The sequence below is a fragment of the Mobula hypostoma genome, chromosome 22, assembly GCF_963921235.1.
Source record: "Mobula hypostoma chromosome 22, sMobHyp1.1, whole genome shotgun sequence".
In the NCBI taxonomy this organism is placed as follows: domain Eukaryota; kingdom Metazoa; phylum Chordata; class Chondrichthyes; order Myliobatiformes; family Myliobatidae; genus Mobula; species Mobula hypostoma.
The window spans coordinates 15,520,207-15,548,108 of NC_086118.1; the positions used below are offsets into that span (position 1 = coordinate 15,520,207).

Below are 27,902 nucleotides of genomic sequence, written 5' to 3' on the forward strand. Positions count from 1 at the left end.
TTGTTGTACTTAAAATGAGTAATTATAATACCAAATAGTATAAACTGACAAACTCCCAATTGTGTAGGATAACAATGAATAATACAGAACTAAAAATAACTGGAGAAAAATCATGAAAAAGAAAAAAAATAGAAAAAAAAACAAACCTCACCCCAAAAGAAAAACTAAACTAAACAGAATTAGTCAACTGAACTAAAAAGACTTGGGCAATTTTAACAATGTAAAAATGGAAGAGAAGAAAACCTTAGTGTCGACGACTCCATTCCTCTCCACCAACAATACAGAGAAGTAAAATAAGTTTGGAAATGGTCAAATTACATCATATGAAAATGCTGAATGAATGGCCTCCAAGTTTTTTCAAATTTAATGGAAGGGTCATAAACCCACTTCTAATTTTTTCCAAATTCAAACACAACATAGTTTGTGAAAACCAATGAAATACAGTAGGAGGGTTAATCTCTTTCCAATTCAGCAAAATGGATCTTCTAGCCATTAAAGTAAGAAATGCAATCATCCGGCGTGCTGAAGAGGTAAAATAATTTGAGTCTATCATTGGTAATCCAAAATTAACAGTAATTGGATGAGGTTGTAAGTCTGTATTCAAAACCGTTGAAATAATATCAAAAATTATTTTTCCAATATTTTTCCAACAAAGGACATGACCAAAACATGTGAGTTAAAGAGGCTCGGATTGACATCTATCACATATAGGATTAATATAACAATAATAACGAGATAGTTTATCTTTGGACATATGAGCCCTGTGCACTACTTTAAACTGTATCAACACATGTTTAGCACACATAGAGGATGAATTGACCAATTGAAGAATTTTTTCCAATTTTCAATCGGTATAATAATCTTAAATTCTCTTTCCCAATCAGCTTTAATTTTATTGGAAACATCAGGACATAAATTCATAATTATATTATAAATAATTGCTACAACACTTTTCTGAGAGAGATTTAGATCTAAAAATTTTTCCAAAGTATCCATTGGATATGAGTGTGGAAAATTAGGAGAAGCAGTAATTAAAAAGTATCTAATCTGTAGATATTTTTGTGATTTATTTTTGGGTAATTGTTTCATGACTTTTGATCAACTTTCTAATAAATATAACTTACCCAGATCTCACTTTTTTAAATAAAGATATTCCTATACTTTAAAAAATCTTTATCAATAAAACTGCTCAGTGGATTTCTGAATTGTAGACAATTTGTCCCCATCAAGAATGCACTACCAATTAAGCAGACCTATTTTAGAGGTTCACTGAGAGAAGAATTTAAACACTGGACTTATCACGTGTCAGGTTTGTATGTTCATCTTGTATGGACAACACAGGAATGATGAATAAATGAATGGTAAAGAATTCCAAATCAAATTACTGACTGTGCTTCTCTAATTATATCCTGATATTGGAATACCAGCTGATGAAATGATCAGGTGTTTGTATACTAAATATGGGAACTGAACCTGCTGTGCTGACAAAAAACGGTATATATAAGTTGTGCAGAGAACAGAGAGAACTGCTGGTGTCCAACCATCAGGGTAAGTTTCTCACTAACTTCATCTTAATTACAATATTTTTTCATCTCTCCGATGAAGTAATTGGCAGGCAGATCTCATCAAGCTGTGTAAAATATGGTATATTCTTCACAACAGAATAATCCAGGAAATTATCAATGATTACCCAAGACTCAAATGTAATCAGCATACTTAAATCAGAGAGAAAGAAAGAGAAGTGAATTTACCCACTGTTTTGTTTTTCTTTTGGTAGAGTTGGCGTACAAGTAGAGAATCTTACCGGGGACTGACAAAGGTAATACGTTAAAATCAAGCAAGTGTGAACTCCTTTTGTTGAGCATAACGCGAATAAGCAAAGTTCACTTATACGTAGTTATGTTTTGTTGAATGTGTTGTTTCACTTTTAAGCACAGAACGTCTAAGTTAGTGGTATGCTAAACACTTCAATCATAATACCTGAGTTGTTAACCTAAGCCGCAACCGATGCAGCTGTTCTTATCCAGAAGTACTGTTGTAGGTTAGTTTAATGAAATGTAAATATTCACATACTTTATGCAACTGTGGCAGTTACTAATACTTCCCACAATTCCCAAACCATACGTTTTAATATTAAATTAATTGAAAAAATACTATCACTGGAATCATTTACTTACCACTCTGAACATGCCAAACAAATTAATAGTTCACGATAAAGATGTGCAAACACAAAACTTCCGACTGGTTCCCTCATTTTATTATCCTTAAAGTAACTGTATCTATTATAGTATGAGTTAGAAAAGATTTCTTATGAATAATAGTTCAAGCTGAATGCACAGCCAAAAATTAGATATGCAGGCTTTTTAATAGTCAAGGTAGAAACTGTATTTTAATATGGTCTCAATCAGATCACAAAACGCGATTATTTCAGAGATCTAAATGCACTGAAGGGTGAAGGATAATCATTTAAATAAGATGTTCATATAATTGTTATAAATGCATTGTACTTTATCAATCAGCACGATAGGGGACAAAAACAATCAAAAGAAAATTCAGAAACTCAGAAATAAAGGAGAAAAATTAATGCTTCTCTCTAAATCATAGTTTAGTGTTATGCCGCATTTAAAAAAAAGCAGAATTTATTGTTTTCTACAAGCAATGCAAGTAGTATGCTGATATTATGCGAGATTAAGTAATTTAAATGTTCCTTGTATATTCCAGCGATAGACCGAAGCCATGGGGGACGCAGAAATGGCAGTGTTTGGGTCGGCGGCGCCGTTTTTACGGAAGTCGGATAAAGAAAGACTCGAGGCGCAGAACCGACCGTTCGATGCTAAAACCGCCTGCTACGTCCCCGATAGCAAAGAATTGTATGTGAAGGCCACAGTCAAGAGCAAGGAGGGTAGCAAAACCACCGTAGAGACAGAAAAAGACAAGAGGGTCAGTTAATGTTAAATTATACTGAAAACTCTTGTTGGCTTAAGATGGCTCAACTTTTCTTAAATACAACATGGTTGTCCGTGCCTTAAGGCATGAGTAGAATTAGGCAGTTTTGCCCATCGAGTCTGTGCCGTTGCCATATTTATTTACATGTACCTGTTGATTCCTTTCAGTCCGTAACCGTTAAAGACGAAGATGTCCTGCCAATGAACCCTCCAAAATTCGATAAAATCGAAGACATGGCTATGCTGACTCATCTGAATGAGGCATCCGTGTTGTTTAACCTCAAAGAGCGTTATGCAGCCTGGATGATCTACGTAAGTACAATATTGTTAGATGATCATAATAACCCAGAGAAGGCAGTCATTCTGTGACACGGCCGTCTAATTAGTTCTATTCTCCATACATTTTCCCGACCCCCTGCGATATTGTTCCTTACATTAGTGAATCTTTTTTAAAAGTACAGTTGAATGTGATTTCTTCAACTTCGAATAATGCATTCTGGATGCAAATAAATCCCGGTGCAGAAAGTAATTTAATTAATCGACTCTTGCCACCTCCAACAATTCCAGGTTCTTTAGTAATTTAGCCTCCTGACAACTATTTAATCTTTACCTATTCAAACATGACTTGGAAACACAAAATAATCTGCAGATGCTGGGGTCAGAGCAACACTCACAACACGCTGGAGGAACTCAGCAGGTGGGACAACATCCGTGGAAAAGATCAGTCGACGTTTCGGGCCGGAACCCTTCGTCAGGACTGAAGAGGGAAGGGGCAGAGGCCCTATAAAGAAGGTGAAGGGAGGGTGGGAAGGAGAAGGCTGGTAGGTTTCAGTTGAAAAACCAGTAATTTTACAAAGGGGTGGGGGAGGGGAGGCAGGGAGGTGATAGGCAGGAAAGATGAAGAAAGAATAGGGGAAAACACAATGGGCAGTAGAAGGAGGCGGAACCATGAGGGAGGTGATAGGCAGAGAGGGGGAGGGAATTACCGGAAGTTGGAGAATTCTATGTTCATACCAAGGGGTTGGAGACTACCTAGATGGTATATGAGGTGTTGCTCCTCCAACCTGAGTTTATCCTCATCATGGCAGTAGAGGAGGCCATGTATGGGCATATCTGAATGGGAGTAGGAAGCAGAGTTGAAGTGGGTGGCTACCGGGAGATCCTGTCTGTTGTGGCGGTGCTCGACGAAGCGGTCCCCCAGTCGGCGTCGGGATTCACCGATGCAGAGGAGGCCGCACCGGGAGCACCGGATGCAATAGATGATCCCAACAGACTCACAAGTGTTACCTCACCTGGAAGGACTGTTTGGGGCCCTGAATGGTGGCAAGAGAGGAAGTGTAGGGACAGGTGTAGCACTTGCACTTACAGGGATAAGTGCCGGGTGGAAGATCCGTGGGGAGGGACGTGTGGACCAGGGAGTCGCGGAGGGACCGATCCCTGCGGAAAGCGGAGAGGGGTGGAGAGGGAAAGATGTGCTTAGTGGTGGGGTCCTGCTGAAGGTGGCGGAAGTTGTGGAGGATAATGTGCTGGATCCGGAGGCTGGTGGTGTGGTAGGTAAGGACAAGGGGAACTCTGTCTCTGTTGTGGTGGCGGGAGGATGGGGTGAGAGCCGAAGTACGGGAAATGGAGGAGATGCGGGTGAGGGCTTCATTGATGACAGCAGAAGGGAAACCACGATCCTTAAAGAAAGAGGACATTTGAGATATCCTGGAACGGAAAACCTCATCCTCGGAGCAGATGCGGCGGAGACGGAGGAACTGGGAATAGGGAATGGCATTTTTGCATGTGGCGGGGTGGGAAGAGGTATAGTTGAGGTATTTATGAGAGTCAGTGGGCTTGTAGAAGATGTCAGTGGACAGTCTGTCTCCAGAGATTGAGACCGAGAGATCGAGAAAGGGGAGAGAGGTGTCCGAGATAGACCGACCAAGTGAATTTGAGAGCTGAGTGGAAGTTAGAAGTAAAGTTGATGAAATTGACGAGCTCAGCATGGGGGCAGGAAGCAGCACCAATGTAGTCATCAATGTACCGAAGGAAAAGTTGGGGAGCAGTACCAGAATAGGTTTGGAGGTCTAACATGACGCGGTCTCTCCAATTTTTGGTAACATACATATTCATTGAAGTAAACTTACTTGCGCCCTCCGTTGAAAGGAATTTCACAACAAACTACAATAGGTGATTTATAAAGCAAATAAAAAAACGCTGGAGGAACTAGACGAGTCAAGTATCATTTGTGGGGAAAAGTCGACATTTCTGCATTAGGGCTGCGACTTGAAACATCGACTGTTCTTTTGCCTCCACAAATACCGATTGACCCGTAGACCTCCAGCAGTCTTTTTTTTTCGTTCAATTCCAAAAACTGCACCTCGTTGGATCTCGTTGATAATAGCGTTTCAGCAAATACGACATTGTTCTTGCTTTATTTACAAAGCCAAGTACTGCATATATTTTGGTTTTAGATAAATGCCTTTTTATCACATTTTCTACAACACAGATGGGAAAATTGAGTAGATCAAGTACATGTTGACTCCTAGAATAATCCTATTCCTAGTTATTTTACAGTTACATATTCTCCTCTCAAAACACATCAATTTTCTGCGATTCTCTGGACACCCAACTACACCAAGGACCACTTACCTGGAAAATTGCCAACACATACTTGGGCTGTAGAATGAAACTGTAGTATTTGGTGAACCCCATTAAGTCATGTGGAGAATTTTCAAACTCCAGAAACAGCATTCAGGATTATTATTGAACCCTGAGACTGGGACACAATAATGCCACCAGTTATGCCTGCTTCTCTGAGACAACGAAAAGCATTGTTCTTGCAAATTCTTTAAATTTAAGGAAAAATGAAAAACAAGGTTAATCGTTAATTGTAAGTATCTTCTCTGCCTTCAGACCTACTCCGGGTTGTTCTGTGTCACCGTGAACCCCTACAAGTGGTTGCCTGTGTACAATGCTGAGGTCGTGGCTGGCTACAGGGGCAAGAAACGTCAAGAAGCTCCTCCCCACATCTTCTCCATCTCTGATAATGCTTATCAGTTCATGTTGACTGGTAAATAATCCCTTTTTCCAGTGTTTTTCCTAAAATCGAAATCATGACACAAATTCATCCATCTTTCGTTTCTTTGTCTTACAGATCGGGAAAACCAGTCGATCTTGATCACGTAAGTGTTGTAGATTCTGGTAGCCTTTTAAAATCACTTTATTATTTGTGGCACAGCTATTGAGTTCTTCACGCTATGCTCTCGTCTTCAGCGGAGAATCCGGTGCCGGCAAGACTGTGAACACGAAACGTGTCATCCAGTACTTTGCATTGGTCGCAGCTGCTGGTGAACCCGGCAAGAAGAAGGAGCCATCTGGCAAGGTACAGTTAGAACTAATTTCATTGACATCGGAAACTTTTCGTTGCTTAGCTGCAATCTCCTTCTTCACTCAATAAATGACTAACTTCTGATAACCAAAACTATTTTTACAGGGGACCCTGGAGGATCAAATCATCCAGGCCAACCCGCTGTTGGAAGCCTTCGGTAATGCCAAGACTGTGAGAAACGACAATTCGTCTCGCTTTGTAAGTGTCTTCAAACTTTACGACTGTTACAGCCGTTACACCCCACAATGTAAGATCTATTAACTGTCCAGTTTAACAATAGAAAGGTTTCAATAACTTTATATTGTGCATGTTCTCTGACTTTGTTTCACCGTTGACTTGAATATCTTTCACATCAAGGGTAAATTCATCAGAATTCACTTCGGTACCACGGGGAAACTGGCTTCTGCTGACATTGAAACTTGTAAGTGCAGTGGAAACGGAAATGGAAATATTAGTTGTAAATCAAATTGCTATCATGTTGGTCTGTTCTATACTAAATTTACATTAACTCATAACTCTCCAGATCTACTGGAAAAATCCAGAGTGACATTCCAGCTGAAAGCTGAAAGGAGTTACCACATTTTCTACCAAATGACAACTAATCACAAACCTGAAATTGTTGGTAAGGTTCGAAGTTTTTGAATGTTGATATATTTATATTTGCATTAACATGTGAAAGATTTCTGCCAACAAATTTCACTATATAACCATTCCCCTGTGCTCCCTCCCTCCTTATTCTTGTAGGCTCTTTACCACTCACACCTGCCTTCCTTCCTTCCACTTCTCCATCTTTCCCTTTATTCCAGTCCTCTCCTAATCGATTCTATCTTCTGCCCTTTGCATCTTCCACTTATCACCTCCCATCTAAGTTTCTTCCTCCATGGAATTAATATTCATATATCACCTGCCAGCTCATTGTCCTACCGCTCTCCTTACTCATTTATTCTGGTTCTGCATTCATTCTTTCCAGTCTTGGCGAAAGGGTTGGGTCTGAAACGCTGATTGCTCCACTGATGCTGGCTGACCAGCATTTTTGTCTGTTGCTCCAGATTTCCAGCATCTGCAGTGTTTCTTGCGTCTTCAGTATGCACTATTTGCAATGCTATTTTTCATGCAGTCTTTCAATGATTTGTTACTGCCTCATTTTGAAAACTCTCATCTAATTCAATTCAACAAGCTGTTTGAAAGGAAGAGACAAAATCAAATGACATTATTAGATAACTTGTGGCCTTTCATTTGGTACATCACAATTCCACTAACAAAGCATTTGTTTTTGGCAGAGGCTTGTCTCATTACCACCAACCCCTATGATTACCCATTTGTCAGCCAGGGTGAAATCACTGTTTCTAGTATCGATGATAAAGAAGAATTAGTGGCAACTGATGTGAGTACTTACAATATAGCTTCATTTACATCTTCTTGACTAATGGTTCGTTAATTTTTCAAATATTTTGTATCTGGATCCAATAACTGTAATCCACTTCACTAACCAAACAAGTTGAGTTAAAAGATCAAAAAATAAGATAATCCGCTCTCCAAATATAAAACATTAAAATTTGTGAAAAAACTGAGCTGAAACATGTTGCATGAAGATACGTCAAACTACACAAGCTTTCCTAATAAAGCTGAGAAAACTTTTATGTGGGTATTTTTGTTGGATGCTAATTCTGCTGTTTGGTGTACAGACTGCCATCGATGTCCTGGGCTTCACCAATGATGAGAAGTGGGGCATCTACAAACTCACTGGAGCAGTAATGCACTTTGGAAATTTGAAATTCAAGCAAAAGCAGCGTGAAGAGCAGGCAGAGCCCGATGGCACAGAAGGTAACACTTGCACGAAACTCACAGAATTTTATTATTTACTAAATTTAACATATTCCAAATCAAACTTCAATCTGGCTAACATTGAAGTTCTTTCAAAGTCTAAAGAGTAAAGGAAATGAACTTGTGTCGAAGTGATTTGCAGCTTTATACTTGGGAAATATACTGGAAAGAATTCTTCGTGTTTGTGTGTACAGTATGTTTTTGTTCAGGTAATGCACATCTTAAACCAGAGAACTCGTTTTAAATACTAATTGCATACTCAGTATTTTTGCTTAGAGAATTTAGTGATCAGCCACAGTCGTAACATTGATTCATATCTTTAGTATTTCTAACACACTTGATTACTTCTTACTTTGTGTTAGATGCTGACAAAGTTGCCTACTTGACTGGTCTGAACTCAGCAGATTTACTAAAGGCATTGTGCTTTCCACGAGTAAAGGTTGGCAATGAATTTGTGACCAAAGGTCAGACTGTTCAGCAGGTACAGTTATAAAAACTTCAAGTAAGATGTTTGTGTATTTACAATGGATTCTGGTTAATAGGGACACATGGGGACCAGTACATTTTGGCCCAAGTAAACAGCTCCCCAATTAGCTGAAGCTTTAAGGAAATAGTTAAAAAAAAGTATAAAAAAGACAAACTACCTTTTAACTGAGTGACAAGTTGTGTATTTAAATGAAAAGCAGGTGATTACAACACTAACAATATGACAGTACTATAAAACTGTGTATGTATTAGTATTAGTTCCATATAGGTATTGACGGAGTAACTCATCCAATGTATGTTGCTCTGTTCTTTTAACATAGAAACATAGAAAATAGGTGCAGGAGTAGGCCATTCGGCCCTTCGAGCCTGCACCGCCATTTATTATGATCATGGCTGATCATCCAATTCAGAACCCCGCCCCAGCCTTCCCTCCATACCCCCTGACCCCCGTAGCCACAAGGGCCATATCTAACTCCCTCTTAAATATAGCCAATGAACTGGCCTCAACTGTTTTCCTGTGGCAGAGAATTCCACAGATTCACCACTCTCTGTGTGAAGAAGTTTTTCCTAATCTCGGTCCTAAAAGGCTTCCCCTCTATCCTCAAACTGTGGCCCCTCATTTTGGACTTCCCCAACATAGGCAACAATCTTCCTGCATCTAGCCTGTCCAATCCCTTTAGGATCTTATACGTTTCAATCAGATACCCCCTCAATCTTCTAAATTCCAACGAGTACAAGCCCAGTTCATCCAGTCTTTCTTCATATGAAAGTCCTGCCATCCCAGGAATCAATCTGGTGAACCTTCTTTGTACTCCCTCTATGGCAAGGATGTCTTTCCTCAGATTAGGGGACCAAAACTGCACACAATACTCCAGGTGTGGTCTCACCAAGGCCTTGTACAACTGCAGTAGTGCCTCCCTGCTCCTGTACTCGAATCCTCTCGCTATAAATGCCAGCATACCATTCGCCTTTTTCACCGCCTGCTGTACCTGCACGCCCACTTTCAATGACTGGTGTATAATGACACCCAGGTCTCGTTGCACCTCCCCTTTTCCTAATCGTCCACCATTCAGATAATAATCTGTTTTCCTATTTTTGCCACCAAAGTGGATAACTTCACATTTATCCACATTAAATTGCATCTGCCATGAATTTGCCCACTCACCCAACCTATCCAAGTCACCCTGCATCCTCTTAGCATCCTCCTCACAGCTAACACTGCCGCCCAGCTTCGTGTCATCCGCAAACTTGGAGATGCTGCATTTAATTCCCTCATCCAAGTCATTAATATATATTGTAAACAACTGGGGTCCCAGCACTGAGCCTTGCGGTACCCCACTAGTCACCGCCTGCCATTCTGAAAAGGTCCCGTTTATTCCCACTCTTTGCTTCCTGTCTGCTAACCAATTCTCCACTCACACCAACACCTTACCCCCAATACCATGTGCTTTAAGTTTGCACACTAATCTCCTGTGCGGGACCTTGTCAAAAGCCTTTTGAAAATCCAAATATACCACATCCACTGGTTCTCCCCTATCCACTCTACTAGTTACATCCTCAAAAAATTCTATGAGATTCGTCAGACATGATTTTCCTTTCACAAATCCATGCTGACTTTGTCCGATCATTTCACCACTTTCCAAATGTGCTGTTATCACATCCTTGATAACTGACTCCAGCAGTTTCCCCACCACCGACGTTAGGCTAACTGGTCTATAATTCCCCGGTTTCTCTCTCCCTCCTTTTTTAAAAAGTGGAGTTACATTAGCCACCCTCCAATCCTCAGGAACTAGTCCAGAATCTAACGAGTTTTGAAAAATTATCACTATTTCTTGGGCTACTTCCTAAAGCACTCTAGGATGCAGACCATCTGGCCCTGGGGATTTATCTGCCTTCAATCCCTTCAATTTACCTAACACCACTTCCCTACTAACATGTATTTCGCTCAGTTCCTCCATCTCACTGGACCCTCTGTCCCCTACTATTTCTGGAAGATTATTTATGTCCTCCTTAGTGAAGACAGAACCAAAGTAATTATTCAATTGGTCTGCCATGTCCTTGCTCCCCATAATCAATTCACCTGTTTCTGTCTGCAGGGGACCTACATTTGTCTTTACATTTGATTGACTATAAATGAACAAAATCAGCATAAACACCTAATGCAAATAATGAACTACCTCCATAAAAGGTTTTGACGATTGCATCCACCAAGTCATCAATTGCATTGTACCATTCAAGACAATTGTGGATAGCTTAAAATTCTTGGTCGTTCCTAACTTGTTAAAGGAGCAAAATAGTCTCATTTTCACTGCTGGCTGTTTCAGGCATCAAGCCTGAATGCTTGAAACCGCAGTGAGCACAACAATTCTGAATTACCTTATTGCTTATTTCTCAACAAATACCAGTGACAAATATCGCTCATTTTTGAACACAACCACATGCAACTGAAGCTATTTAAACACTGTTTGGTCTAAGCATGGTTTAGTGTCCAACAACCACAAAACTGCACTTGTTAGAAGCTGTCAGAAATTAATTTGGCAATAGTCTCCAGTACTAGTTAAGGAACATAGTATCCCAAATAAAGGGAATTCTGGCTACTTTCTCAATTAGTTTTTGTACTTTAAGAGTTATAACAAATTTACAGCTACCCCAATTAAATGATGGTCCAAATAACCAGAATCCACTGTAATTAGAACAATGGATATGTAGAAGATTTTTCAAGTATTGATCAAGTTATATTCTTTCAGGTGTATAATTCAGTTGGTGCTCTTTCCAAATCCATTTTTGAGAAAATGTTCCTATGGATGGTCATCCGTATTAATCAACAACTGGACACAAAGCAGGCCAGGCAGTATTTCATTGGTGTGCTGGATATTGCCGGTTTTGAAATTTTTGATGTAAGTATCAGAAACATAAACATTGATTTGAATAAGTTTTTAGTTAAATGACAATTAAATTTTACTAAGTATCCCACGTATCTTTCTATGTGTGTAGTTGAACAGCCTGGAGCAATTATGTATCAACTTCACTAATGAGAAACTGCAACAGTTCTTCAACCACCACATGTTTGTTCTGGAACAAGAGGAGTACAAGAAGGAAGGAATTGAATGGGAATTCATTGACTTTGGTATGGATCTGGCTGCTTGCATTGAACTTATTGAGAAGGTGGGTAATGATGTGTAAGACATTCAGGAAAGGTCAATATTTATTGTGTGTTATGCTGATGTAAACACTCACCAAAAGAAACATTGGGATTCCCACAGCCTATGGGCATCTTCTCAATCCTTGAAGAGGAGTGTATTGTCCCCAAGGCCACAGACCATACCTTCAAGAATAAACTGTATGATCAGCATCTTGGTAAGTCAAACAACTTCCAGAAGCCCAAACCTGCCAAAGGAAAGGCTGAAGCCCACTTCTCACTGGTCCATTATGCTGGCACTGTTGACTACAATGTTAATGGCTGGCTGGATAAGAACAAGGATCCACTGAATGAAACTGTAACTGGGCTGTTCCAGAAATCGTCAATGAAACTCTTGGCTCATCTCTATGCTGCACCTCCCGAAGGTAAAGTTCTGACACAGACAGTCATTAGAAACAATTATTTTGTCAGCATTTCTTCCTTCCCTTTCCTGGTGTTTAGAGCAAACAACTATGTTGTTTCTTTACAGGTGAAGGCGGTGGTGCCAAGAAAGGAGGCAAAAAGAAGGGTGGTTCCTTCCAGACAGTATCTGCTCTGTTTAGAGTAAGAATTTTGTTTATTTCAGTCTATATCGAAGCATCTCTCATCATAATTAAATTGACTAACAAAATACTGATTGAATGTAGAAAGTCAATCAAATGTAGAACAGCTGTATGTGGTTTTGCTACACACCATAAGATAAAATAGAGATTAATATCAGTTTGTTATTTATCTCAAAGGAAAACTTGGGCAAGCTGATGACTAACCTGAGAAGCACACATCCACATTTTGTGCGTTGTATCATTCCCAATGAAACAAAGACACCAGGTGAGTTTATTTCATGTAATGTAAGATACAGCAAAAATCAATACAGGTCGAGTACCCCTTATATGAATTTCCAAAATCCAAAGCCTTCGAAATCTGATTTTTTTTTTTGAGCACTGACATGACATCACAAATAGAAAATTGCACTGGGAGGTCTCTGCCATGTATTGTCAGTGTCAGAGTGAACAAATGCTGCTTAATAGTATGCTGATCATATCACAACAAACTGAAAATTGAAGGTGATTGTGAATATTTAGCAGGCTGGTTGCAAAAAAATTAAGAAAAGGCACAACATTAAAATTTTAAAGCATCTGCTAATTACTAAAATCTAACACCAGAATAGTCTACAATGCTGATTGTTTTTACACCTTACGTAACAGAATTAAATTAAATTTTAAAGGGTCACTGATGACCAAGGCAAAGCTTCGTGTTCTCGTCCTGTCCATGTGCCTCGCCCAGCCCTGTACTGTGTTCTCTCGTCTTGCCCAGGAGTCTCTCGTTCTGACCTGTAGCCTCGCCTTGTCCTGTCTCCCAAGACCACGTCATGTCTTGCCAAGTTCCGGAGTCTGAGCCCAAGTCAAGCCCCAGGTTCTGGGTCCTTGTCCAGTCTCTGGCTCGGAGTCTGAATCCAAGCCTCGAGGAACCCAAACCAGTCTGACAATATCGTAGGTGGAGACTGGAAGTCTATCATTGTTTGTAGTTGTTCAACACCTCAGTCAGGTATTCTCCTGATGTTACTGTACTGCTTTTGTGACCTTGCACACATTACATTTTCATTACATTACTGGTATGTAATAATCTTCATCGTTAAGTGCAAGTGTGTAACTAACAAATGTAAGAGAAAGCCTGCTTAAATGTAGCACATAAATGCAGAGTTGGAAATGATGGCGATCCCGAGGTATCTTATTATTTATTCCAAAATCCAAAATCGAAAACACTTAAAGCCCCAAGCATTTTGGACGAGCTGTACTCAACCTGTATTTTTTTTTCCATTCAGTGAAAATAATGCATCTGAAACACGTAATGGTATTTATTTGTTTTACATTAAATGAAAAGAAGATAAAACCAATCTGTTGTTGTGTTTTAATGATCATTTAAAATCTATCAGGTGCTATGGAGAATCACCTTGTCATACACCAGCTGAGGTGCAATGGTGTGCTGGAAGGTATCAGAATTTGCAGAAAGGGGTTCCCAAGCAGAATCATTTATGGTGACTTCAAGCAAAGGTAAGATATAGCAAAGTCAACATCTTACTTTTCCATGTAAATCAATTCTTCAGTATAAGTAATTGAAATGAAAATCAGCTGTAACATGTGTAAAACTCAAATGCAACAGGTACCGAGTTCTAAATGCAAGTGCCATCCCAGAAGGCCAGTTCATTGATAGCAAGAAGGCGTCTGAGAAGTTATTGGGATCTATTGATGTAGATCATACCCAGTACAAGTTTGGACACACCAAGGTAAAAATGTGGAAACTGCAAGTTTGTTCATGTGAAATACCAAGGTGATGAATTGTAAATATAGTTTTGAATGTAATCTGGATACCTTTGAATTGATATACCTCTTTAATGTTACTATGGTCTGGATAAGTGGAGCAACTTCAAAACTACTCCACCGGGGTCAGTTCAGAAAAAATATACATCCTAGACTAATTTTCTGATACACTTATGAGCATGAAAACAAATTAAATTTGTCTTTGTAAAATGTGTTGTTTTTTGAGAATTGAACATTAAAATGGTTACTTACTTTGCTTCAGGTGTTTTTCAAGGCTGGTCTCTTGGGTTTACTTGAAGAGATGAGAGATGAAAAGTTAGCACAGCTTGTTACCCGTACTCAGGCTATGTGTCGTGGCTTCTTGATGAGAGTTGAATTTAAGAGAATGATGGAAAGAAGGTAAATGTTGCTTTTCAGAGTATCAAAAAGTAATTTGAAATAAACACATTTTAAATCATTCAAGTAAAAATATAATCTCTGTTCATTTTACTCTGTCCTCTAGGGAAGCACTGTATACTCTGCAGTACAACATCCGTGCATTCACAAATGTCAAACACTGGCCATGGATGCAACTGTACTTCAAGATCAAACCTCTTCTGAAGAGTGCTGAAACTGAAAAGGAAATGGCAAATATGAAAGAAGAGTTTGAGAAAACTAAGGAAGCGCTTGCCAAATCTGAAGCCCGGAGGAAGGAATTAGAAGAGAAAATGGTGGCCCTCGTACAGGAAAAGAATGATCTCCAACTTCAAGTCCAAGCGGTATCTACATTGACTATTGTTATGCATGTGTACACGTTACAAAACACATAGCCTGGTATAATGCATTGTATCATTTTATGACAGGAAAGTGAAACTCTGGCAGATGCAGAGGAAAGATGTGAGGGACTGATTAAAAATAAAATTCAGCTGGAGGCTAAATTGAAGGAAGCTAATGAAAGACTGGAAGATGAAGAGGAGATAAATGCTGAGCTAACAGCTAAGAAAAGGAAACTGGAGGATGAGTGTTCAGAACTGAAGAAAGATATTGATGACTTGGAGCTGACATTGGCCAAAGTTGAAAAAGAGAAACACGCCACTGAGAACAAGGTGATTATGATGGCCATAAACACTTAGAAGTTTTTAGATATGTGATGATTGTATGTATTTAATTCACTCTAATCATATTTGTTTGCTGAACATAGGTTAAAAATCTCACTGAAGAAATGGCCACTCTTGATGAAAGCATCGCTAAGTTAACAAAGGAAAAGAAAGCCCTCCAGGAGGCCCATCAGCAAACCCTGGATGACCTCCAGGCTGAGGAAGACAAAGTCAACACTCTGACCAAAACAAAGACTAAATTGGAACAGCAAGTTGATGATGTAGGTATTCAAAATAACAATAAATCACATAACTTTTAGAAATTCTTTCTTTGAATTGAATCTTGATAAAATAGTATTTTGCTTTTAAAAGCTTGAAGGCTCTCTGGAGCAGGAGAAGAAACTCCGCATGGATCTTGAGCGTTCTAAGAGAAAGCTTGAAGGTGATTTGAAGCTGTCACAAGAAGTAGTAATGGATTTGGAGAATGACAGGCAACAACTGGATGAGAAACTAAAGAAGTAAGTATTTAACTTCTGAGCGAAATCAATCTTTGTTCCAATCCGTTGCTTAAATGACCATGATTAGCATATAGAACTTGCTAATCAAAACATAGGCCCTTTAGTCAAAGATTTTATGTTACTTTGAGGATGTATATCCCAAAATATCCGTGGTAGAACTCAAAAAATACCTGTCATTATCTAAAACACTGAACATTCTTGTAGTAGGTAACAATGTACTAACGGGGAATTAAGACTTATTTAAGTATGAATTATTTATCACACAATTATTGCCTCAGTATGTCAGAGAAAATATTAAGAAACTGAATTTGCTAATATTACAGAACTTCATTAACAGATTAGTTTAATTTGTATCTTTTACTCTTTCTATCGAAAGGAAAGAGTTTGAAATCAGCCAGCTTCAAAGCAAAGTTGAAGATGAGCAGGCAATGGCTTCCCAGCTGCAGAAAAAGATTAAAGAATTACAGGTGACGTATATGTCTAGTGAATTTATCAATGGCATTCAGTAAAGGTCATACGTCTGTATTGACGTTACTGGTTCCGTCATTATAATCAATGCATGTTTATCTTAAGGCTCGTATTGAGGAGCTTGAGGAAGAGATTGAAGCTGAACGTGCTGCTCGTGCTAAGACTGAGAAACTGAGAGCTGATCTTTCTCGGGAACTTGAAGAGATCAGTGAGCGACTGGAAGAAGCTGGTGGGGCAACTGCAACTCAGATTGAAATGAACAAGAAACGAGAGACAGAATTTCAGAAAATGCGCCGTGACCTTGAAGAATCTACCCTCCAGCATGAAGCCACAGCTGCTGCTCTTCGCAAGAAGCAGGCTGACAGTGTTGCAGAACTTGGGGAACAAATCGATAATCTACAACGTGTGAAACAGAAACTCGAGAAGGAAAAGAGTGAGCTGAAGATGGAAGTTGATGACCTTGCCAGCAACATGGAATCAGTGTCCAAAGCTAAGGTATAGTGACAGAGGGCACTAACTACTACACATGCAGAATTAACTTTAACTCATAAACTATGTACAGATTGTTTTGCATCTTTTCAAAACTGAATGTTCTGGTTTTAGGCAAACCTTGAGAAAATAGCCAGGACACTGGAGGACCAGGTCAGTGAAATGAAGACCAAACATGATGAACATCAACGTTTGATCAACGACTTATCAGCTCAGAAAGCACGTTTTGCAACAGAAAATGGTATTGATCAGTTCTATGTTGATAATGTAATTCTTGTGACCCTGTAAAAATTTTAGAAAGCATAAAATAAAATTCATAGACAAGCTAGAAGGCAAAGTTTGATAGAGACCCAAATTAACTCAGCCAGTTCAGGTTGGGTTAGACCTTGCGGATCAGGCTCAGCGCTTAACCCACATCAGGATTATTTCCATTGCATATACTCATCACCCTATGCATGAAAAAGTTGCCTAAATTCCCTTCTAAGTCTTCCCATTGCACCCAAAACCCATGTTAGTTTTGGACTTCCTTATCCTGGGGAAAAGATTGTTACCAGTTACAGTACCTTGTGTATGCCAGTTACCAAGTTGAGTTGGATTTTAACTTTATATCTGAGCAGACCTATAGCCTCCATCCCTTCCACATCCTGGAAAGGACACAAATCCCTATGTGATGTGACTGACTCTCTCAGATCATACTTTCTCACACTAGAACATAACATCTCTGACTAGTACTTGTTACAAATCAATTATTTATATGCTGAATGGTTTCTGCATAATCATACAGGAAGTACTCTGCAATGTTGATATAATTTTCAAAGGCATGTTTAAGGTCATAGAAATAGATACAACATACATCCTGAAATACTTATGACTATTTCTGATTTTCAGGGGAACTGAGCCGCCAGGTGGAGGAGAGAGAGGCCTTAGTATCTCAGTTGACAAGAGGGAGACAAGGATATACTCAGCAGATTGAGGAACTCAAAAGACAGCTGGAAGAAGAAACAAAGGTACCAATATAATTACTATACATCTTCAATATTAGTTTAACAAGAAAATTCATACAAAAAAAGAATGGGGCATACCTTGCTGGTGAACGCTGTAGTGTATCTCAAACATTTAACCTCATAATTACCAGAAAGTTCATGATGTCCATATTTGTAGAAAGGAAGAAGCCCAGTCATTTGAGTAGTGAGCTCCAGTCTTGTTTGAGAAAGAACGTTCTGTAAGTTTTTAATATTACTACAATTCTTAATTATTCCAACTATTTAAATGTATGCAAGTAATTTCCTCAGATTTTACACCTTCAAAAACTTTTAATAGTATTCAAGTACAACAAAAATATGATGATAAATTGGAGGAGCAGAATCAAGCCATTTAGCCCATCGAGTATGCTCTGCCATTTTGTCATTGCTATTCCATTTCCTTTCAACCTCATTCTCCTGCCCTCTCTGCAGAACGTTTTACACACTGACTAATTAAGAACCTATCAATGTCTGCCTTAAATGCACCCAATGACTTGGTCCCCACAGCTGCCTGTGGCAATGAATACCACATATTCACCATGCTCTGATTAAAGAAATCTCTCCTCATCTGTGCCTTTCAATCCCGAAATCATTCTTGTTTCTCTGTGTAGAACTTCCTCTGAACCCTCTCCAGTATCAGTATATTCTTAGATAAAGTGCCAAATACTGTTCAGAATACTACATATGTGGTCTGACCAATGACTAATAAAGTCCCAGCATTACATTCTTGTTTTTAAATTCTAGTCCTCTTGAAATGAATGCTAACATTGCATTTGCCTTCCTCACCTTCAGGGAATTCTGCACAGGTACTCCCAAGTTCCTTTGTGCCTCAGATTTTTGTATTTTCTCTGTATTCAGAAATGAGTCTATACTTTTATTCCTTCTACCAAAGTGCATAACCATATACTTCCTGACACTGTATTCCATCTGCCACTTCGTTGTCCATTCTCCTAATCTGTGTAATTCCTTCGTCAACCTCCCTACTTCCTCAACACCAGCTGCTCCTTCACCTCTCTTTGTATCGTCTGCAAACTTGGCCACAAAGCAATCAATTCCAGCATCCAATTCACTGACATAAAACGCAGGAAGTAGCACCCCAAACAATGATGCTGAGGAACACCACTAGTCACCAGCAGCCAATCAAAAAGGGCTGCCTTTATTCCCACTCATTGCCTCCTGACAATCAGCCTATGCTCTACCAAGCTAGTATCTTTCCTGTAATACCATGGGCACTTATCTTGTTAAGCAGCCTCAAGTGTGGCACCTTGTAAAAGGCCTTCTGAAAATCCAAGTACACAGAATCCACCAGTTCTCCTTTGTCTATCCTGCTTGTTATTTCCTCAAAGAATTTCAACAGAATTGTCAGGCAAGGTTTTCCCTTAAGAAAACCATGCTGACTTTGGCCTATTTTATAATGTGCCACCAAGTACCCTGAAACCACCACCTTAACAATTGATTCCAGTATCATCCCAACCACAGAGATCAGGCGAACCATCTTATAATTTCTTTTCTTAAAGAGGGAGTGACATTCGCAATTTTCCAGTCCTCTGGAAACATGCCAGATTAGTGAATCTTGAAAGATCATTCCCAATGCCTTCACAATCCCTTCAGCTACCTCTTTCAGAATCCTGGGATGTAGTTCATCAGTTACTGATGACTTATTTATTTTCAGCTCTTTCAGCTTCCTAAGCACCTTCTCCCGAGTAATAAAAACTGCACTCACTTCCGTCCCCTGACCCACTCAAACTTCTGGTATTCTGCTAGTATCTCCTGCCATGAAGACCAATGCAACATACTTACTCTGTTACTTTGCCATTTCCTCGTCTCCTGTTATGACCTCTCCAGTGTCATTTTCCAGTGGTCCAGTATCAGCTCTTGCCTGTTTTACTCTTTAAATATCTGAAAAAAAACCTTTGGTATCTTATTGGCTAGCTTACCTTCATATTTCATTTTTCCCCCCATGGCTTTTTTCAGTTGATTTTTGTTGGGTTTAAAAGTTTCCAAATCCTCTAACTTCCCACTAATTCTTGCCCTATTATATGCCCTCTTTTGCTCTTATGTTGTCTTTGTCTTCCCTTGTCAGCCATGGTTGCAGAATACTACTTCTCCTTTGGGATGTAACGATCCTGTGCCTTCTGAGTTGCTCCCAGAAACTCCAGACATTGATGTTCTGCCATCATCCTTGCTAGTGTACCCTTCCAATCAACTTTGGCGAACTCCTCTTCCATGCCACTAAAATTCTCTTTACATCACTATAACACTGATACATCTGCCTTTAGCTTCTCCCTCTCATATTGCTGTGTGAATTCTCTCATATTATGATTGCTCTCTCCAAGGGCTCCTTTACTTTAAACTCCCTAATCAAATTTGGTTCATTACACAACAGCCAATCCAGAATATCTGAACCCCTAGTGCATTCAGCCACATGTTGCTCTGAAAAGCCATCCAATAGGCATTCTACAAATTCTCTCTCTTGGGATCCAGCACCAACATGATTTTCCCAATCTATCTGCATATTGAAATCCGACAAGACTAATTTAATCTCGCCCTTTTGACACTTTTTTTCTACCTCCCATTGCCCACATCCTGGTTACTGTTTAGAGGCCTGTATATAACTCCCATCAAAGTATTTTTACCATTGCAATTTCCTTACCAACAAAGATTCTACATCTCTCGATCCTATGCCCTACATCTCTTTCTAAGGAAAGTTCATGGAAAGTCAGGAACAGTGGGAACATAGCAATGTCATCTGTTAGCTTCTTTTCTCAGCCTTAATTGATTCATAGGCAGGACTCATCTGAATAGAATTTGTCCCAATTTGGAACATTTCAACAAAGTTATGTTGCTAGATCAAAAGAAAAATCTGTGCCATCATATCTCTGGATTTTTTTTTATAAACCAACTTGCTATTTTACCTTTGGAAGAGTATTTCTATTCATCATAAGTTATCTAGGTTCAGTAATTCACTAAGAATCAGAGGTACTGGCTGTTTCATCATTTAACACAATGATTTCAGGCTAAGGGTGCACTGGCACATGCTCTGCAATCTGCCCGCCATGACTGTGATCTCCTCCGTGAACAATATGAAGAGGAAGTAGAGGCAAAGGCTGAGCTCCAACGTGGAATGTCCAAGGCCAACAGCGAAGTGGCTCAGTGGAGAACGAAATATGAAACTGATGCAATTCAGCGCACAGAGGAACTGGAAGAAGCCAAGTATGTAATAAGAAGTAACCTGGGTTCTCCCACCACATTCTGTCAATGACTATTTGTGTTCTTCACTTCCTGGGAGAAAATGTTGTTATGCCGGTTCTCTTACTTTTCAGGAAAAAACTTGCTCAACGCCTGCAGGATGCAGAAGAGCACATTGAAGCTGTGAACTCCAAATGTGCTTCATTGGAAAAGACGAAGCAGAGATTGCAGGGTGAAGTGGAAGATCTGATGGTAGATTTAGAGAGGGCAAACTCAGCAGCAGCAGCTCTAGACAAGAAACAAAAGAACTTTGACAAAGTAAGTGCAGAATTTTTCCACTATGTTGCTGTTTCTGTCATTCTAACATGTTGATATTCAAGAATTTCACTGTCAGAGTGTCTCTACAGTGGCTGCATCACTCTATATTCAGACTAGATCTGATGTTAAATGAAGGGGTTTAACCACTTACACACGGCACTCACTTGCAAACATTTGTGAATGCTAGCTCAAAATTTCCATGACAAAATGGATAGAGTTTCACTAAATGAACTTGCAAGCAATCTGGAGAAAGAAACAGTTGAATGGTTAAAGTAATTAATTATTTCAAGTTTAAAGTGCACCGTGACCCTATCGAATGTGCAGGGCTATTTAAACTCAGAAATGATGCTCTTTAGTTCCATAATTGCACTATTTTGTCCTTACAAAGTATGGAGTATTGAATTGCATTGTAGCTATTCAAATACACAATTAAGAATTTTTTGGTTAATGCAGGAATACATCAGGACTATAATTGTAGTGCAGAATACAATTCCTGTTTTACAACTACAGTATAACTTTTGCTACTATACTGTATAGATTCTGGCAGACTGGAAACAAAAGCATGAGGAAACCCATGCTGAGCTGGAGGCTGCTCAGAAGGAATCACGAGGTCTAAGTACTGAGATCTTCAAGATGAAGAATGCATATGAGGAGGCTCTGGACCAACTCGAAACTCTTAAACGAGAGAACAAGAATCTACAACGTAAGTGCAAAACTGTGCCTGTCACGTAAATGTTTTAAATTGTTGAACTTATTGAACCACTGGAAATTAAGACTACCTGGTCCAGATTTAATTAAAACTACCTGCATAATGGAACAGTGAAACAGACAGCAATTATTTCGTGCTGAAATCCTGACGCTGTGAAGGACTGTTCAGACATCCTGATAGCACCATCCTTATTGCTTCAAAATCTACTTGAAATTAAATCTCAGTTTTAACCAACAAAATAGACCTAATTTGAAATTCATTTCCATAAAACAGAGGAGATTTCTGATCTGACTGAGCAACTGGGTGAAAGTGGAAAGGCTCTCCATGAGATGGAAAAGGCAAAGAAGACAGCTGAACAGGAGAAGAGTGAAATTCAGTCTGCATTGGAGGAGGCAGAGGTAAAATATATTTAATTATACTGAACTTTAGACCAAATGGTCCAGCAGGTTTGTCACACCCACTGAATGCATGAAGAGTTTTCACATCTATATAGACTTAAAAGGGCTAAATTCAAAAGGAACAGGCTAAACAGTAAAAGATGATTACTCTTCTCAAAGCACAGGCTCCTTACCTTGGAATAAACAGCAAGATTTAAATTAATCCTTTATAGCAAATTGTTAAGAGTTTACACTTATACTTTAAGGCAGACCTTATTAACAGAAGAGAGTGGATTGAAGGGCTCCAAGAAAAGTAAATGCTGAAATTATTTAGTCGGCCAACCAGCATCAGTAGAAATGGAACTGGTTTATTTTGGAAATTCATCACCCGTTAGTGATGCTATAAATTATATATCATGAAATTAATTTCATAGGTACTGCACACTGGATGAGAATTTCTCGGTACACTGTAGCTGGAGAACATTGAAGCACAGCTTCAGAAAGAAAGGAGATGAGGAGGAATTTCTTTAGCTGAAGAGTGGTGAGTCTGCGGAATTTATTGCCACAGACAGCCAAAAGGGCCAAGTCACTGGATATGTTTAAAGCAAGGTTGATAGGTTCTTTATTAGTATGACTGAGGAGAACCCAAGGGCAGGACACCGGCACGTCAACTGAGTTGGGGATGCTGGCATCGACGTGAACATGGAACAGCAAACCGGAAGAATCTTGACAAGGAGAAAGTATATACAGGGACTATCTTGAAACTAGAGCAGAACATGGAAATAAACTTAGAACTAACTGTTCTAAGCGGACAAGAGAATGAGGTATTATACGAGAACAAACCAACAAACTGAGAACCTGAAATAGAGAAGCCATCGTACTTTTTTCACAGTCTCTGATGAAAACGAGGTGTACTATAATTAGGTAAACTAGCAGCAATTGGAAATCTAATGACTGAAATCAGGGCATAATAAAGGAGAAAGGAGCATTAAAGGGGAACAGCCAAATGGAACAATGACATAGTAAGGGTATCAACAGTTAGGAGGAGAATGGTGTTGAGAGAGATTAGTAAATAAGCTATGATTGAACGGTGGAGCAGACTCAATGTGCTGAATGGCCTAATTCAGCTCCTATGCCCTACAGCCTACATGCATTTTTGGCACAAGGCCTTTCATTATAGAGCGGTTATGAACTATAACATGATCTACTTTAAAACTCAAATGCATGCACTTTTATTTTGTATATTCCCAGAAGGATGCCAACATTAAGTTGCAACCCCAGTTTACAAGATCAAGATGTAATGGGGTTTTAAACAGCTTGTTTGGCTTATAAGTAATACACAGTTATTAAAAAATGTTTTCTTCTGTGGTCACTGAGATACTTGGTCTGGCAAATATCCATTTAAAACCACTAAGCTGTTCATCTCTGCCGGCCCCACAACCACCATGCTCCTATAATTCTGACATTTGGCTCATCATCAGTTTTAATTACACCACCACTGAGGTACCCCCAACTACAATTCCCTCTTCCTCTTTTAAGCATATGCTTAAATCCTTTCTCTTTCTATACACTTGTGCCATGATATCAACTTAATGAATTTACACCTCACATAATTCTTCCCTAGGAGATAGGAATAAACGTAGGTCACACACAAGATAAAACGAACTCTTATACCTCATCAGTCATTTGTAAATAGAGAAATGAAAATAGGTTGAAAGCATCCCCAAGAATGAGGTTCAGGAAAATTGCATTAGCTAATATTCCAATTAGACTTGATGGGAGCAAAACATCTCTCACTTGGAGACTTCTGCAATTCAGCATTCTACAATCTGCTCTGGTTCTAATAATTTTTGAAAGTGTAGGATGACAAAATCTGTAGAGTTGTTAAATTGATAACTGTGCATGAAATAATTTTATAATGTCGTATTCCAAAAAGATACGTGAATTTAATGCATCGTATCAAAGCAACCTTTATGATAACAATGTGTGGACATACTCAAATTCACTTGACCCCTCTTGTAGGCCTCTCTGGAACATGAGGAGAGCAAGATCCTCCGTATTCAGCTGGAACTGAACCAAGTGAAATCTGAAGTTGACAGGAAGATTGCAGAGAAAGATGAGGAGATTGATCAGGTGAAGAGGAACCATCAGAGAGTTGTGGACACGATGCAAAGTGCTTTGGAGGCTGAAGTCAGGAGCAGAAATGATGCTCTTAGAATCAAGAAGAAAATGGAGGGCGATCTAAATGAAATGGAGATTCAGCTGGGACACGCCAATCGTCAGGCTTCAGAAGCTCAGAAACATCTCAGAAACGTGCAGGGTCAATTAAAGGTATGTATGATAGGGGAATTAATTCCTTGTTTACATTTAATTGATACTTAGCTCCAAATATTATGCAATTATCTATCATTATAAAATGTGATATTTACATAATTAAGTTTTGCTAATAATAATTTGCTTGCAATTTGAGATTTTAAGCACAAATAAACTTTTCATTGAATTTTAAATTTACATGAATACAATGTGAATATGAAGAATTTATTGTAATATCTGATAACAAAGGAATCCTGCTTTCTAAACAGGACACTCAGTTACAGCTGGATGATGCTTGCAGAAGTCAAGAAGACTTGAAGGAGCAGTTAGCCATGGTGGAACGCAGAAGTGGTTTGCAACAGGCTGAGATTGAAGAAATGAGAGCAGCTCTGGAACAGACAGACAGATCTCGCAAAATTGCTGAGCAAGAGCTGGTTGATGTCAGTGAGAGGGTTACACTGTTGCACACTCAGGTTTGTCTCCTCACACTTTGAATCCAATGCGCATGCAGATCCTGCTATATACCGGCATGGTGCTAAGGTTACAAACTAAAATTGTTCAGAAGTGGAGAAGCTTCAGGATGAACTTAGCAGAATCTTATTGTTATTTTTAGTTAATTGTCCTGTCCAGCAGCCTACCTGGCTTATGAGACAGTCCTCTATTGATAGTCATATTCATAGTCATTCTTTGATGATCCCGGGGGAAATTGGTTTTTGTTACAGTTGCACCATAAATAATTAAATAGTAATAAAACCATAAATAGTTAAATAGTAATATGTAAATTATGCCAGGAAATAAGTCCAGGACCAGCCAACTGGCTCAGGGTGTCTGACCCTCCAAGGGAGGAGTTGTGAAGTTTGATGGCCACAGGCAGGAATGACTTCCTATGATGCTCTGTGTTGCATCTCGGTGGAATGAGTCTCTGGCTGAATGTATTCCTGTGCCCAACCAGTACATTATGTAGTGGACGGGAGACATTGTCCAAGATGGCATGCAACTTGGACAGCATCCTCGTTTCAGACACCACCGTCAGAGAGTCCAGATCCATCCCCACAACATCACTGGCCTTACGAATGAGTTTGTTGATTCTGTTGGTGTCTGCTACCCTCAGCCTGCTGCCCCAGCACACAATAGCAAACATGATCGCACTGGCCACCACAGACTCGTAGAACATCCTCAGCATTGTCCGGCAGATGTTAGAAGGCTATAGTTTGCTGGGCACGTTCACTGAAATGTTTTCAGTTTCTGGGAATCATGCAATATATACCCAATACAATATTGGAAACTAATTTAATAATAAATGTCTAAATCTCTCCACAGCATGACATCAAATATCCCTTCCATAGAACCACTGGCAGCAATACAGGTGTTCAGATGATGATTGATGATGCACTCTCTATTTTGTTTTTACATAGTTCATTGCAACAATGTTCCACCCACCTGCACTGTGGTTTGATATTAACATTGGTTATCCCACAAAAGTTATTAAAAAATTGTCTTTTCTTGCAGAACACAAGCCTCATCAATACAAAGAAGAAGCTGGATGCTGACCTGAACCACCTTCAGTCTGAAATGGAAGAAACTATCCAGGAGTCAAGAAATGCTGAAGAGAAAGCCAAGAAGGCTATCACTGATGTAAATCGGAAGTTTTTTTTAATATAAATACTGATTCTTATTTTAACTATCTTATTGGTATAATTTAGATTTTGAGCTTGAATAATGATTTGTCCAATTGCCTCATATTGCAAGGCTGCCATGATGGCTGAAGAGCTGAAGAAGGAACAGGACACCAGTGCTCACCTGGAGAGAATGAAGAAGAACCTTGAGCAGACAGTGAAGGATCTGCAGCATCGCCTGGATGAGGCTGAGCAACTGGCATTGAAAGGAGGAAAGAAGCAGCTCCAGAAACTGGAGGCTAGGGTAAACAATGAGGTTATTTTAGTGTTATACATACTGAAACCTTAGGAAACGAACAGATATTAACAAATCTCATTTGCTGGCTGATTTAGGTGCACGAGCTGGAAAATGAGCTGGAAGCTGAGCAGAAACGCGGTGCTGATGCCATTAAAGGTGTTCGCAAGTACGAGAGAAGAGTCAAGGAACTGACATATCAGGTACTGCAAGGGAGTAAGTAGGAGGAGCATAAACTGTGGGATATAGTAATATTTACTACAAAAATTTTGCTTCTTTCATGATTTTCACAGTCAGAGGAAGAGAGAAAGAATGTCCTGAGACTACAGGACTTGGTTGACAAGCTGCAGCTGAAGGTTAAGGCATATAAGAGACAATGTGAGGAGTCTGTAAGTAATTCTAGTTCAAATTGCTTTTTCGAAAGGTTTATGAGTTTTTATAATACAAAAATTTAAATATTCAGACCTGTTTCAGTTATGTGTGTCAATCTCCAATACTTTATGACCTTAAAGCAGAAACAACAAGCCCCTTTGATCCCCACAGCCTTTAACTTTCTGCCATTTAGTAAGTAATTTCATTTCTTAATCTGATGTGGATGACCTGGAAATCGCCTAAAACCCATTTATCACACTTGCCAATTTGTAATTAACACTTCTTTCAACACTGCCTATGGCAGTGCACATCATTCTGTCCGTGGAAGATTTGTATATTTGACTTGCTCTACTTTTTTTGAAATATAGTGGTTAATTGTAGCCTCAACACAAATCGTTGCAAAGCGTCACAAGAGAAAATCCTAATAATAAATACATACTCATTATCTCTGTTCTTAGCCACTGCCAAATAAGGTAAAATTATAACAGGAAGGTTTCCAATTCGATAGAGGACATCAGCAAATGCTTTAAGATATAGTAAAACAATTTTGGTCTGTCTATGCTGTGTTTAAATTCAATATGTACATGCAAAAGATCAAATATACTAAGCAGTCCAATTTCCAGTCTTCACACACAATGCATACAGAAGTCACTGGGATACAATAATTTTCAGCTGTATGACCATTCCTATTTAAAGTGCCCACTGTTCTGACGAAATAACGGAAATTGGCAATAATGCTATTAAAATTTATAGGAGTGTCAAGTGCTTGTTTATATTTTCCTATCACCAGTGTTTCAGCCTGCAATCTAATGATGTCTCATACTATATTCTTATAGGAGGAACAGGCCAACATGCACCTGTCCAAGTTCAGGAAGGTGCAGCATGAACTGGAGGAAGCCGAGGAACGTGCTGACATTGCAGAGTCTCAAGTCAACAAACTCAGAACTAAAACCCGGGAGATTTCTACAAAGGTATTGTGGCTCAAGTAACTTTAACTATAAGACCATGAGACACAG

At 39.2% G+C, this 27,902-nt stretch overlaps 1 protein-coding gene across 1 annotated transcript; it reads left to right on the plus strand.

Annotated features, from left to right (window-relative positions):
* Positions 1–2,736: 2,736 nt before the first annotated feature.
* On the plus strand, positions 2,737–27,875 carry LOC134360190 (myosin-4-like). Its single transcript, XM_063074237.1, has 38 exons — positions 2,737–2,940; positions 3,114–3,257; positions 5,844–6,000; positions 6,085–6,112; positions 6,204–6,312; positions 6,424–6,516; positions 6,676–6,739; positions 6,842–6,940; positions 7,599–7,702; positions 8,004–8,142; positions 8,505–8,623; positions 11,376–11,525; positions 11,623–11,793; positions 11,892–12,192; positions 12,297–12,370; positions 12,547–12,634; positions 13,740–13,857; positions 13,967–14,090; positions 14,387–14,523; positions 14,627–14,882; positions 14,967–15,209; positions 15,305–15,481; positions 15,573–15,718; positions 16,095–16,185; positions 16,292–16,681; positions 16,790–16,916; positions 17,564–17,682; positions 20,714–20,910; positions 21,021–21,204; positions 21,742–21,907; positions 22,187–22,311; positions 24,313–24,621; positions 24,873–25,076; positions 26,113–26,238; positions 26,353–26,523; positions 26,613–26,717; positions 26,808–26,903; positions 27,723–27,875. The coding sequence occupies exons 1-38, from the start codon at positions 2,737–2,739 to the stop codon at positions 27,873–27,875; spliced, it is 5,808 nt and encodes a 1,935-aa protein (XP_062930307.1).
* Positions 27,876–27,902: the final 27 nt, after the last annotated feature.